The 15,559-nt window shown below is 41.0% G+C and overlaps 1 protein-coding gene across 2 annotated transcripts in view; it reads right to left on the bottom strand.

Moving 5' to 3' along the window:
* si:ch211-57n23.4 (immunoglobulin superfamily DCC subclass member 3) overlaps positions 1 to 15,344 on the bottom strand; it is a 34,433-nt gene extending 19,089 nt beyond the window's left edge. For both annotated transcript variants that reach the window (XM_050035302.1, XM_050035303.1), the window contains exons 1-6: positions 15,060 to 15,344; positions 6,587 to 6,892; positions 3,377 to 3,521; positions 2,670 to 2,800; positions 2,372 to 2,509; positions 2,129 to 2,287 (exon numbers count right to left, since the gene is read on the bottom strand). In XM_050035302.1, coding sequence (XP_049891259.1) covers positions 2,129 to 2,287; positions 2,372 to 2,509; positions 2,670 to 2,800; positions 3,377 to 3,521; positions 6,587 to 6,892; positions 15,060 to 15,108 — 928 coding nt within the window. In that variant the 5' untranslated portion in view covers positions 15,109 to 15,344. The remainder of the gene's footprint in view (positions 1 to 2,128; positions 2,288 to 2,371; positions 2,510 to 2,669; positions 2,801 to 3,376; positions 3,522 to 6,586; positions 6,893 to 15,059) is intronic.
* Between the last annotated feature and the right edge of the window lie 215 nt (positions 15,345 to 15,559).

Below are 15,559 nucleotides of genomic sequence, written 5' to 3'. Positions count from 1 at the left end.
CCCTCCCGCCTTTATACAAATCAAATTTCACTCCTTACAGGAACACCCTATACATCTACAGAGGAACCAGAGATAGCTTGCTAATTAGAAACTGAACACTTTAACGCTCTTCATGTTTCTGTCTCATCCCCCTGTTCGCCCTCTAACACTTTGGGAGGTGAGCTGCTAATTGAGCTCGCCTCAGGACAGCTAATTAAAACAAAGCTAATGACAGTGAGAAATATATGTGGGCAGAGTGTATGGACATCTGCAGGGTGATGGATGAGTCAACGTCATAGAGAGCCCTCCACCCCCCTCTTACACACACATACACAGACACACCACTGAACACTGGTGTTAGCGCTTAATTGTTACAAAGAGACTGGAAAGGGTGCGCATATGTGTGGTTGAGATGGGGAGGGGTCACACACCAATAGTGTCACTGTACAGCAGGCCCATGCTCCTAGCCTCCACCCCCACTAAACAACCAGGGGCAAAGGTGAGAAGAAAGGGTGGAGCTTTGCTATTGACCCTTTCCTTCCTCTCCCCTCCGCCACCACCGCCAGTTAATATGGTCAAGTGCACACTCCACACACACACACACACACACACACACACACACACACACACACACTCAAAGGATCGTTCATAGAGGTCTGCTTATTAAACATAGGCTGCTAAAAGGCTACATGTTTGCAGGAAAGGTTGTATCTATATAAGATGGTCAATTTACAGAGCAGTATGATTGCATAACAATTTTTATATTTTTAAATATGATTCAAACTTATTTTCTTATGTATGTGTATCTTCATTCCTTCCCTGACTGCTACGTGCTCTGCACTGATTTACTTTTACATTAAAGGAACAGTCCAACATTTAGGAATCACATGATGGATTTTTTAAGGTTAAATCTGTCACTTAAAGCAACAGTTCACCCTAAAATCACAAATAAATATTTTTCCTCTTGACTGTAGTCCCATTTCACAATCTAGACTGTTTGGATGTGAGTTTCCGAATGTTGCACATATTGGTTGTAGAGGTGTCTGTCATCGCTTGAATATAATGGAACGAGATGGCACTAGAAAAAAACATCAGCAGCATTGTCTCTTTCCAGAAATCATGACCTGGTTTCTCAAGATGATCCACAGACCTTGATGTGAGCAGTTTTATATAGGAACTACTTTTTCTTCTGGCAAACTACACCTGTCAACTGTATCTGCAAGGCAAAAGGAAGCGTGCATCTACTCATGTAAGAGAGGCTCGTGCTCAATGCGCATGACAGTGGTAAATGTAAACATTAATGGTGTCCTCCTAGGCTTAGCTGTAATGTTAGTTAGCTGGTTGGTGCTCGATGAGCTAGCAGTAGATGCACACTTCCTTCTGGGCAGTGATTCAGTAATATAACAGCTACATGTAGGCCTATAATATGTGAGACATAGGATAATAATATTGATAAACTTTTACAGATTTTTTTTTGCCTGTTGAACATTTCTGAGGTTTCACTGGGGAAATCTGGACTCATAGACTGAGTATTTTTGAAATGGTTATGTCCCTGCCTATAATGGACACAGAGAGATTATAACTTTTTTCTCTAATTTTCTCACTTGGCGTAGGTACAATAGCAAAAAAGACAATGTTGAACTGTTCCTTGCTAACAAAAATGCTATGTCTGCAGGATTAAGGCTGATTTCTAGTTGTACATAAGCATCATGCAGAGCCTATGCCAAAGCCTATGCAAGTTGCTTACATCATTGTTCTTGTGTGCTGGTGTGTCTATCATTCTGCAATTCTACCACCAAAACATTAGTTGGTGGCAGGGTTTCTATGCCACTGTGTTGAGTTTCTGTGCAGTGATTCAGCCAACACATAAAACATGGCTTAGCAGCAATAATATTTAACAGAAGTTTGAAATGACCATGAGGTCTGTGTTGCTGCAACGTGTCATTACATTTTCTCGGGAGGTGCACATCAGGTACAGTATGGCATAAGCTATGGCGTACCTGTGGCGTAGATTCATCACAGGTGTAAACCAGGTTTTAATCAATACAAACTCCGTGGCGAGCACTGGTGGCAAGTGAGGAGCTCTACTGGGCCAATAAGTGCTTTGACCCAGAGTACTTTAACAGTATGTATCTCTGTTTAGCCTTACCTTGTACTACGAGTCGTCCGAGTGCAGTACGTCTCATTCTTGTGCCGGGCCGATTTGCAGCACACACATACACACCAGAGTGCTGCAGGGAAACATCTGAGATCATCAGGTTCCCTGTTCCTAGTACCTGGATCCCCTCCACCCCGATGGAGCGTCCATCTGATGGACACAGAAATAGTTTGTGAGATCAAGCTTAAAACGTGCTGCGTATTGTTAACTTCTCCTCCAATCATCCGGTGGTACCTAGCCTGCTCCAGGAAACAATTGGCCTTGGGTTTCCCGTGGCGATGCACTCCAAGATGGCCGTCTGATGGACAGTGATGGTCAGATTCTGGGGCCCTGACAGGATGACTGGCTCCTTGTAGGTTCTGGGAGCCCCACCTGGTAGGATGAAGGAATATGGTAAAAAAAATTGTGAGATATAGTGCAGTGAAGACAATGACCTCTATACGTACATGGACACATCCCATATACCTTACAGTTTAATACATAAAGAAATGAATAATGTAGCTATAACCAGTGTACAAGTGTGTCCACCAACCAGTGATGTTGAGCATGGCCTCATGGCTGTAGCGAGTATTGGCGATGTTGGTGGCGACACAGCGGAAAACTCCTGCATCTGCCTGCCTTACGCCTGTCACCTGGAGAATACCCATCGGCAGGAGAGTGTATCTGGACAGGGAGGAGAGGTAAAATGATAAATGTCCTGTCAGTTTTAGCCATAAGTGAAACTGTTAAAATGTGAACTGAAAAATAACACCCCTAGGCAGCACGCAATGCAAAAGTTACAGTACTGTGGGTTGCTGATTAGCAAATGTACACAGTGATGTACAAATACACTTTAATGTCGAGTGACTAATAAGTGCAGTTTTTTTCATAGTGCAAATATATATACTTTTACTGTAATACTTCTATAATTTCTGAGACCGTACCACATGTTTTTCACATGTTTTTTGGGGGGGGGTGGATGGGTCATAAAAACCTCATCTTTACTATATAGATCTATACATTGCATGACTTGTAAGCAACAAAATTAGCTTCCTGAGTCTGTCCAGCCATATTATGACAAAATGTAGATGTTTTAGGTGTAAAAAAAAAAATAGGCAGGGAATAATTTTATACTACTTAGAGGAAAATACCTATTTGTACCCTTCACCCTTGAATCGTACATGTTGACAGCTGAGTTTGTACAGTAAAAGTTGAAGGAGCAGCAAGGTTTATACACTGTAGAGCATGTGTGTATGTTACCTGTTGTCGGTGGTGTTGAGCGGTGCTCTGTCTCTCTCCCAGGTGATATTAGCTTCAGGTACTCCGTTGATCTGACACTGGAAGCGGGCTACGCTTCCCTCATCCACCGACATAGACAGAGGGTGGGTGTGGAACTTCGGAAGAGCTGAGGAGCAAACAACACAAAAATCCGCTTAAATGAGTAAATTCAGGACATTTTGGAATGAGTTAAGGGTCATAATGATTTCTGTTGAACTCTAAACTGTGGTTGTGAAAGTGCAAAATCTTGGGGTTTGAATTGGAATTATTTTAGCAATTTTATGATCCATTTCCAAATTATATGTAGCCTTTGTTACTGTAAATCATGACATATTTTTTTGCTCACAAAGGCTGTAATACCTACTACACGCACACACACACACACACACACACACACACACACACACACACACACACACAGATTCCTAATGACCTGGTTGCCATAATCAATAAGGGTGTATACCATAGAGGAGGGGTCTGCAAATGAGAGAGCATCACCATGGCAACTCATTGCATTGAGGTAAAACCACCTCGGGATAGCCGTAATTCTCCTGGATTAACCATAAACCCCTGGTTTTATTGGACTGATTGAAGGGGTGGGGGTGGGGAGAACGTTGTACAAGTAGTGCAGGTACATGTGTGTGTTCAGCACATGTAGGCATGTACATTACTGTACATGCCTACATGTGCTGAGCAGTGTAATTTATAGGTTTTCCATAATGAACCTGGCATGTTTTGGTGGAAGGTTTGTATCTGGGCACTTGTTCCCTCTGGCAACAAAGGATCAAAGAGTCCGAGGGGGGTGTGGGTTGCCGAGTATGATGCAGAGGTGTTCACCGTTTGAAGCATCATTTATAACAAAGACTATGGGATGTTTTGACAGAGAAAAGGCAACATGTGGTGACTATCTGTGGGACATCCTCTAGCTCACTGTGCAGGTTTACGGCCTGTGGATAATGCTGGGATGTGGATATTAAAATGCCTGAGGAAGTGCCTGTTTGTTGTCTGTGTTTTGATAAGATTTAATTTAGATTTCTCAATATATACAATCTACATCACATGCACTTCACATACACATCAACAAAACAAAACCCCACAATTGTAATGAAACACCAGGATCATTTATCTTCAAGTGAAGAGTTTGTAGTCCTCACATATAAATCACTGTAATGAAGGTCATTACTGTGTTATGTTTTTTTTTTTTTAATCAAATGGCCTTCATACACTCTAAAAGTGTGAAGGTAAATCATGTGTATTACAACTTGGAAGTTCGAACTTATAGTTTTATCCAGCATTCCTATTGTATATGATAATATCTTATTCACCAGTTTCTTTGCTGTGATAACCTGCAGAGTGACTGGTTTGACAACTATGAAAAAAGTCCCACAGAATGAGACACTAAACCTCTAGAACAGTTATTGTATGCTATCTCAGCCCCTGATAACCAGATGAAGAAATGCTCACATAAGCACTGTGTGCATGCATGTTAAACAGAAAAGCATGTTCAAAACAGCTACTTCTTCTCTTAAAAGAATAATTCACCTGCAAAACAACCATTTGTATATGAATTGCTCACAATGTGTTACCTTCAATTAAGTAATGAAGAAAACTGTTTTTTATCATAGGCCTCCACAGTGAAGGAGAATCCAAAGACAGCAAGACATACAACAACAAAACTAAATCAAAACATGTGTTCTCACGCTCCCATATAACTTGTGCAGTATAATCCAGCTCCTATTTATCCAGTCATATGCTCAATACTTCATAAACACGTGCATTTTTTCTAAAACATTTTGATTTACAACACGTTAGCACAAACTATTTTAAGCCTGTCTGGGTACACACGTGCGTTTGAAGTCTGCTCAAGTGACCTAATTCGCAGATGCATGCTCAGGCATGCTACTCATTGGCTGAAGTGTTTCAAATTCAAAAATGCATGTATTGGGAAGTACTGCACATACAACTGCACGAGCTGTGTGAGAATTTGTTAAAGAATGTTTTGATAGCTTGGCTGTTTTTCCACTTGGCTCCCAATACTTTTACAATTACAATTCATGAATATTCACTTTTTTTGGATTCTTTGTTCAATTGAGGCAAGCAAGATCAAGTTTTCTTCACAAATTCAATGTAACACATGAAGAGTAATTTATATACAAATGGTCATTTAGCTGTGAAATGTGATATGAGAGTCCAGTATGATTTCACAGAAATATTCTTTATCAAAACATTGCAGTAATCATCACTGGCTGGAGCCAAAATCAGGTAATGTAAAATGAAAGAGCACTGTGAAGCTTAGTGCTCTTTAAAATTGATGGTTTTTACCTGCTACACTTATCTTACCAGCCACAGCAGCTTGTGTTATTAAGTGAGTAACTTACTGTACCAAGGCTTCTGGCTTTCCAAGATCATTCAAATCAGGGAAAAACTAACTCATGATGGATATTTTATTGGAGGTTTTAAGCTTTTTTTAAGCTTATTTTAAGCTCAGCATATTCAACTTGACTACTTATGGGCCCTAATTAATCAAGAATTTCTTCACCAGAAACTGGCTACAACTGTGGAGAAGGCTGCAGGTCCTCATATATAGGGAATTAAGACACACAGAAAATATTATTTGATAGTTTACTGAATAATGAAATATAGAGAAACCAAACAAATATTTGTATCATTTTTGGTGTCTAGCAGGGAGTGTGTTGGGGAACTCAGTACTTCTAAAATCCTGACACCAGTCCTTTATTACAATGTGCATTAAGTAATGAAAAACAAGTTACTTTGAACTTTAAAGTAAATTTCTGATAAGACCTCTAAGGAGAAAACTACATTAACCAGAGAAAGAAAATGTAGCATCTCCTAATTACACAAAGGGATCTCAAAATGACGACATCAGTATCTAAATTATGAGATAGTTTCCGAAAGTATGAGATAAGGCTCTCATAATTATGATCTCAGTATTTCCATATCTTTACAATGTAGCTGTAGGAATTGATGATGTGCAGATGTTGGATAATGCACTTCCTCTTTGCCTCTCCAATTTCCTACTCAACTCATTTGCACTGTGAGGAACTTGTTCTGCTCATCAGGGAATAAGATAACCAATTAGATTATTTCCTCCAGTCTGTGCCCTTCCAAAGCATATGTACTTGTATGCATACATATTGTGAAAGTCATGTGCAGTCACTGTCAAACACTTACATGCCAAATGGACTTTGGCCTTGCGGCTGACCAGCAAGCCATAGCGATTTTGGGCGGCGCAGTCGTACTCCCCCATATCTGCGTCACTCCCCTCTCTGCGTTTCTGGAAACTCTGGATGAACAGCGTGCCATTCGCCAGCACCCGGACCCGCGGGCTGGTAGGTAAAGGTACCCCATTTTTACGCCAAGTGACCATGATCGGTTCCTCGCCCTGTACCCGACAGTCCAGCATGAGTGGACGGTCCCTCACCGCGATCACATCACTTGGCTCTAGCAGGAAGGACAGCTCTGAGGACAGACAGCCACCTGCACACAGGAGGAGGAGAAAGACAGATTATCAGAGAGAGAAATGCTACAAATCTGATTACTTGAAATGATAATTTGTTGAGAAATATTCAAACTCAGAAATGTAATGAGGTCCATGTAGGAAGTGATGGGAGGCTCAATAAAGGTCAAGTCATACTGTCAATATCTCTACAAACTGAAATACATTCCAGTGACGGGAAAATAATGGAAAAAAATAGAGTACTGGGTATATTCTGAGATCAATCACTCTGAGTGTGAACTACCTTTTACAAAAACACACACAGGCATACGACTCACACACACATACACACATACATTTAGGGTCAGTATGTATGTGGCTAGCTAGCTTCAGATAAAAAATGATGCCAGAAAAACTGTTGGCATTGTACTTTTCTGCAAACCGAAATCGATGCATTACTTTTGTACGTTGTTTTGTAGTGGATACGTTGAAACATTACATTACTTTAAGTTTCAACAATGCTGTGGTTAATGTGTGGTTAGGTTTAGGCACACAAACCATTTGGTTATGATTAGGAAAAGATCATGTTTGGGCTTAAAAATCTGGATAAATAGCTATGGTCACTAAAAAACAGGATGAGTCTGGTATTAGAAATACTGATATGCACAGAAGCTTTGTGGCAAAACCATGTTGGGGTCTACATGTAGAACATTGGCTGTTTGTTGCAAATACATCTGAATGGCACAGTCCAGTCCAGCAGTCCTACTCAATCAGTCCAAACACACCATAAGAAACCAAACAAAAAATCCAATGAAACCGTCATTTAGAGTCATAGTAAGTTTTTGGAATCAGTTTTACATGAAAGAGTAACCTTGAACTGCGCTTGGAGGGTTTTCTACTAAGACATGGGAGGATTTTGGTTGAGCATAGGAAACTCCATCTATTTTTCAACTAAAACCCACAAACACACCATGGTTCATGATACAATAGCACAAGGGGAGGCTTCTCTGTTGGACACCAAGCCTCAGATTACCCTAACCAAATTATCTGAAAAACCTCCCTCAACACCCAAAACCACCTCATCTGATTGATGGTGCATTTGGTTTTGCGGCCTATAACGCTTTTACTGAAGTCAAGCCACAATGGAAGCTGGATGCCAGTGAGCTATCCAGCCAGAGAGGGCAACAACAATACCCGAGTTTGGGAGGAGAACACTGGCAAGGGTTGCCGGGGTCAAGTTAGGAGACCCTCTATTGAAGTCGGGGCCAATTGTGACAATAGTGTTGTGACTATGCTTATTTGCACCTCACCCACAGTAACCTCTGTAAAAACTCCCGTCCGCCACCATGCACCCAAGGGCACCATCTGCCCCTTCTTATGCATCCCCTCCACCCCTCCTGCCTTGTCGCGTCCTTTCAGATCCATCTCTGAGGTGACTTTCCCATGCCACCAGAGCTCTCTATCTCACCCTTGTCCCCTCCCCTCCATGACCTTGGTGACACTCTCAGTCTTCCCTATTTTCTTTAGCCTTTTTTGGTGTTAATGTCCACAAATGCAAAGAACCTTGAACCCTAGGCTAGCCGCTTTCCTTCCCAGCTGTAAAGCGGTAACAATCATGGTTGCACTTGAACCTGCACAATGCCTTATCAATGTCATTACGAAGTCTTGCATCTGTCCAGCCAAACACACCCTTTTCTTTAACTGAGCTGTGAGCTGGACAACAAAATGTATTGTTGTCCAGCCACCATCAAGCATCACATCCTACACACAGCAGCCTGCAGCTGAACTTGACTTTGGATTGACTTCAGTTGTTTTGTTTATTTCTGTTCTCAGTGAAGTTCATTTTTACTCTGAAGGGCAGCTGATGCTCTATACTAATGTGTTGCTAGCTGTTTAGATACCACCAGTATATATCTCTGTGATTTCTGCCTCTGCCTCACTATATTGGAAATTGGTTTGTGGTGCTCACAGCATTAAAAAGCAACATTTTTACTGGAACATGCCTTTCGAGAGTCTTGGAAACAGATGTTCATTTTGATTTCAATTTTTTTATTTTTTTTTTCAATTTTTAATCCTGTGAGCAGATAAGACTTTAATCATCTCTGTTGTACTGGTTTGGAGGCATAAAACCAAAAACATCTGCATGGATATAGACCAAAGTGAAATAATATCACTTTTTGAGATTTGGATCAATTGACCCTTTAACACCTTCACTACTCCCCAAAAAAGCATCCTGTAAATGGTTGGACTTAGGTATCATGGCATTGTAAATACAATTACCACAAAGTTGGCTATTTTAACAAGCTGCAATCTCTCTTAATACAAGCAGGTTGCTCACTCCTTATCGACAAGGTAGTTGATGGAATGGGTTTGAGGTTTTACAAGAGCTCATCAGATTTCAGACTGCCACTTATAAAACAAATCAGCAAAGCTTATCCAAAGCCTGAACATAGAGCAGAGCTGTTCCCCCTCCTCATGATCTCTGTCACTGGCATCACTGATGTGTCACATCAAGAAATGAGCATCTGCCCTCCTTAATGAGAGATCTCCCACCCAGCAGATGCAGCCAGCAGAGAGGACTGTGGCTCTGGGCTGATAGAGCCCTGCAACCCCCCTGAGCCCCCATCCCTCAGGCCTGGTAATGAAATTCAGGGCTCCCAAGGGGGGACTTGCATCACATTCTGTGGCCAGCGTTATCAAACACATGGTGTTGCAGCCTACGAGGCCTAAAAGACCAATGTTGATCTCAGATGCAGGAGAGTGTATGACTAAGGTACTGCTATGACAAGGTTATGTCATAGCAGGAATCTTTGTTGATACTGGTTCAAGAAGAACTAATGCCAATTAACATTGGATTTCTGTGCCTGGTTTCCCACTTTATAATCACCATTACAATGTCTACATAGGCGCAGGATTGAGAACACACTGCAAGATGACTTCTAAAGACTAATCGCTTATACAGTACATATTGTTCATTGTTTAGAGATGCTCTCAGAAGTTGAAATATAGTCTAAACTATAACCAAATACTAAAGTAAAACACAACTCAACATAAGCTAACATAAGGTATTGTATAAGGCAGTCTAAGGTGAATGCTGACCATTTAAGGGGGCACAAAGGAATGTAGTGTAAGTTAATGCACTATAAGGTAAAGTAACTTATGGGTACTTATGTTATGCAGGAATTGTCATTTTACTGTTTGTAAACAGTATTGCTGGTGAAAGTGAAAGCCAACTCCAGATTCACTCTGATTTCGTGTGCAGGTTTCATCGTCCTATATTTGCATTTTTTTCTGCACTGTGTCCATGATTTTTGAATGTTTGCTGCTTCCAGTCTGGCACCTCATTGCTACCTTTTTATGAAATTCTGACTTCACCTGCATACTGTGCCCAGGAATGCCCCGAACATAGCAAAATAAGAGCAAAATAAGAAAATACAGGCAAAGCGCGGAGTCTCTGCAGATATATAATTGCCACACACTGGTGTGATGATTGAGAGAGATTACTTTTGTATGAGTCTATACATTGTTTTCTTGCAAAGTTCACCTTTAAAGTAACATAATTCAAGGTAATGTAAGTTACGGTAACATAACTTGCATTAGGATAACATAATTTAAGATACCACAGGGTAATGCAAGTCAATGTAATGCAAGATAGATAATTTCAGTCATTGACACAACCTAAATCTGTAAAAAGGAACTGGTTAAAGTTAAAAATCAAAATTCTTGTTTGTCAACAGGATCTACCTTGATGACTCATCATCACATGCTATGCTAAGGTTTTGTAAAGGGTAGAGCGAACCAGCTTTAATGGAGAGCTGTAGTTCGTTCGGAGTTCAGTCACACAGTCTTGCAATAATTTTGATATCTCGGAAGCTTACCATGCAAGTTTTGACACTGTATTGGAAAAGTGTTAATTCAAGTCTTTGGTCATTTTAACGTTAGGTGGATGAAACTGGAACATCTTTTAGGACAGTGCAGTCCATTACAACATCATCTCAAAGTACAGCTTCAGAATTGACCATCTAGTTGAACTGACACCACCAACAACAAAAAATGTAGTGCTCACTGGGATCAATCGTTCGTTAAGTTTCCAGTTTCAGGCCTCAAATCCAGTGAGACTCTCTGTATCAAGATGAATGAAGGATGTTAATAGTGTGTCAAGACTAAACGACGTTAGACAGCAACATTTAAAGCAACTCCACTGTAGGAGTTAAATGAACTCTCTGCATCTTCCAACAAGCTGAACCCGCATGAGGTGTGATTAAGTGCATAGCATTAGAGATTGGACTCTTTTCAATATAGGGGGACTATAATGAGATTTTTCGAAGGGAGGGGTTAACCCAACAACCCCCACACTACAGCCCTGTGCTTGTAACCCCAAGCTCCTCAGGGGTCATGAGAGAGTCAGAGGTGAGGAGGATGGATGTGTAGATGAGGGTGGGGGGCAGCTTGCGTCCAGCCTGAGCTGCTCTCCCAGCCCTCCACAGCTATTGTTTAGCAGGATCGCTGCCCCTGAACTTCACAGATTTCTGTCCATCCCCCCGTAAAAAAAAAAAAGACAGACAAAGACACAGGGGTCTTGAGCGCCATATCCAAATCCGTTCATCAATTTATTTTCCTTTATCCTCTCTTCCCCCTTAGACAGCTCTGTTTGAAAGGCAACTTTTGAAGGCTGCATGGATTTGAGCCAGGAATGGCAAGTAGAATAAAAATGAGAAAAGGTGGTCCCATATGATGTAGGGTTGAGAATAAGGTTGAAGGTTTAAGAGTGAGAGTCAGGGTTGGAGCTTCACACTTCATGGATTTACAGCATGTATCTGCAGAGATACAATTGGAGTACATTTTTGATAATTAATTGAAATATTAACAAATCAGAGCACTTTTAAAGCTGCAATGTGCAGATATGTTCGAATATTTCCATTTGTTAATTTCCTTTGCTCTTGACCTTGTCCTCTATTATATCTGTTTCTGAAGAGGGAGCAGTTTGAACAATGAATGTGTAGTAGGTCTAAGCTGGAAGGTGGGAATGGCCGGGCAGGCATGAAACCCATTGCCCCGGGGCTTCCTCCTTTGTCCCTCTAATGGGAAGTTGCTCCTCTTACTTGGAGACGGCGAGTTTTCTCAGCTGTGTTTCTGTTAACATGCTATTGTAGTTGTTGTAGGGGGGGTCTGCCTATAGGCCTTTTTTATTGTCATTTCCTGGGTGCCATGTGCCAAGTTCAATGTCTAAACAGTGTGTTTCTAAGAAATGAAGATGAAACATGCTTGTGTCCATAACTCAAAGTGCACTTTTAACACATATAGTCTTCCAACTTAAAGGTTTTTTTTTTTACATTTATGGAGATATAATATCTGAGTTTTGGCTTCAAAAGCAATTCTATTTTGGGTGCCTAATTTTGAGAAATATAAACTGGCTTCCTACCAAACTCATTTATCATCTTTTTTGACAGAAGAAACTAAAATCTGATAAAAGATTATGGATCTGCCAACTTTATGAAGTTGACAGTTTTTGAACTTCTGTACTTTGGACACATTTCAGTTTAAACCAGTCCCAAAGATATATTGCAGTTTGGTACTAAGCTGTTTTCAACACTTTCAAACAGAACTTCATTTTATTAGTAACCTGAATGTGAAACCTACAAAATTTCTAATGATATTAAGTGGATTTGTTTTATATAAATACAGTTATATTAACACGAGATTTAGTGTGCTTGGTCTTTTCACAGCAGTGAATCTGTTTCCTGACCTATTGATAACATGCTTACCTATGCATAAACTGATATTGGCCCCATGGGCCCCTGGGACCAGGATGTCCCATCTGCATTTGGGGGCTGATTTCTAATGGTCAGTGCAGGTTCAAAAAGCCTGGCCTAAAAAACATGGTCCCCACTGGCCAGGTGGATCAATAAGCAATAATCTTGAATGTGATGGAGAGGAGGCCTCTTTGTTGGTCCTGCAGTTTTAATCAGTGAGGTGTCAGGAAGCAGCAACTCTTATTAGTTAAATCTCATTTAAAACAAAAAGCCTGTAAGGACTCTCAAACCTCACAAAACTCAATAATAAGACACTCAGGGACTCATCATTGTGCAAGAGACTGGACACTGGACAAATGAGGCAGTCAGCTAATGGGACAATAACTGTAGTAGCAGAAGACAACTATTTGTTATAGGCTCCTTTGCATTTACTATGAGAACACTGGGTTTACCGACTCTGACCAGCAGTTTAAGCAGCTGGAAATTTACAGATCATGAACATCGTATAAAAGCTGGTGAAGTTTATGAGCAGCTTTGGGTTTATATTTAGCACATGGTCATCCTGTCTGGTCTCACCAGGAACAGCTCGGTCATGTTTCTACTATCACCCACTCTCACTGGACATACCTGGGTGGGAACATAAATCATTAAGGATCTCACAGATTTACTGCTAACCAATAATGAAAGAAGTTATATGGACTGATAAAAGTTCACAAAGCTGTGCGTGCTTGTTAACACCTCATATAGTCAGGTTAATACTGGACCTCTACAGAAAGTCCCATTATCCTCATAGTTATACCTTTACATGGGTCAAATCCTTTTAGCATTACCCTAAACTCTCCACAGATTGAGATGTTTGCCTCTTTTTCATCACCACAGGCCCTTTGTGTCCCCGCTGTGGATTAAACCAGAGGGTGTTTCTGCTGGCCCCCTCCACCGTGGACACTGTGTGTGAGGAGCCCTGACAGGGGAGGGTTGCTGAGGACATGGTCATGGGCAGCTGTAGGGGGGATTACCCTCTACACACATATTTTTAATAAGGTCTCAATCTGCGCGCAGACTGGGGGCAGTGTTATGGAGATGAGGGTGTGAAGGTCAGCTCACTGAAGACTGAGGACTTGGGGGGGCCTATTGTGTCTGTGCCCCCTCCCCACAGACTGCTCCACTGACCAAGATGACCCAGAGCGAAACCCCCTCCCAAAGGTCAGAGGTCACTGACTCTGACCCCTGAGTGTGGTCTGAGATAAAGACAGTTTCCTTTACCGTCTGCACTGCTCCCTTTCTCATGCAAAGATGCTCTGCTTGTTTTTTAAATAAAACATTTGTTTGTTGTACAACTTTTTGGGTTATATTACTGATGTTTCTGTGATAATTATGCCTGAACAACAACTGGAAAATTAAAATACTTGACAGTGCAATCCTCAATTTGATGAAATCTTAACTTTAGGTCCACTTACAAACATGGGGAGTTTTCATCTGCACTTCACAGGCTTCCTCAGTGAATGGAGTTTGCTTAGTTAAAATCTTAGGAAAAGGGTAGTGAATGGACCTCAAGTTACTTTTTTAGTTTTTTAACCACTGTTTCCAAGTTCAAGAATGAAATTTCTTGTTTAGTCAAACAGTGTTGGATGCCCCCTTAATTTGAATCTTTCATTTTTATTCAAGATAGATCACTAAGTCATATTATTACTCCTGTATATTACTATTTTTAGGAGTTATGTTTAGGCTACCCACCCCCAAAATAAATGTCCACTCACTGTTGTAAGAATGTTACACAATGGCCAGCTAATTTGCATAATGTTCCCATGGCTATAAGAGGTTATTCAGTGTTTTCAATATAACAACTTTAAATGGACTATAAAGTATGTATACATTCATATACCACATTCTAAATTTGTGTTGAAGTTACATTTTTTTGGTCTCTGTAAATGGCAGTTTGTCTTGGTGTCTCTGAAGCTTTTCTCTCTTCCTGGAAGGCCACAAGATGTGACAGGAAGTGTAGGAAAGAGTTTGCATATTGTACATTTTAATTCAGGGGATCAGTGAAAATCAATTAACAACCATGTACATATTGACAAGTGCTAGTCATCTGGACAGAGTGGAAAATTGAAGACAGAGCAGAAGCATGTTTCTACAATTTACAAAAATTTAAGGAGCTTAAAACACAGGGATGATACACCAGTGCAGGTGGAACACTAATCTTTACACTTACTGACAGGTTCAATGGGAAACAACTGGGCATTTAACAAGGAAGCTGTTTGATGATTATAGACTTAATAGGTGCCAAAGATTTGAGAGATTTGAAAGTCAAAGTCAAAGCAGCAGCACAGCAGTGGGAGCTGTAGCAGCATCCTCTGCTCTGTGCACTTGGCAAAGTTCCCCTTGTTCCCATCCTGCACTCTCCAGCAGCTGAACCAAGCTACAATACTGAATATGAAATTTAAAGTGTACTTACTCAAACAGTAGAAAGCTGCCAGGCAAGTGAGCAAGAGCCTCGGTTTCATTTTGGTTTTCTCCACTCCAACCTCCTTGACGTCAAAGCTTCTTCCCCTTAGAGCCCTCAAAAATCAAATGGATAAGAAAAAGTAATCCAAATGGAAAGCTGTCTGTATCCTCCTACTTTGTGTCTTCTTTGGTGATAAAGCTAAAAAAAATGTTTTCTTTTATAAAAGCATTGCTATTCTGTAGGTTCCCTGGTCCAGCATCTGGCCCACGGAAGGCTGCTGGTCATGTCCAAAGCTAATCTGAGAACAGTGCAAGGAAGACCCTTCAGCCTGGACGGAGCTCATTAGTTATTCAGCCTCATTGTTGTCAGTGAATGGACACTGATACAGCAGCTTTCACCGGCCGCTGCAGGTTGGTCTCCTATGAACCAATCACAGCCCTGCGGTGACAGGGGGGTGGCGGCTCAGCCTAGAAGGCAAGATTGATATTCATTTAAACAGAAGGCTGCTG

The sequence above is a fragment of the Epinephelus moara genome, chromosome 22 (assembly GCF_006386435.1).
Source record: "Epinephelus moara isolate mb chromosome 22, YSFRI_EMoa_1.0, whole genome shotgun sequence".
NCBI classification, from domain to species: domain Eukaryota; kingdom Metazoa; phylum Chordata; class Actinopteri; order Perciformes; family Serranidae; genus Epinephelus; species Epinephelus moara.
This window is presented reverse-complemented; position numbering and strand designations above follow the sequence as displayed.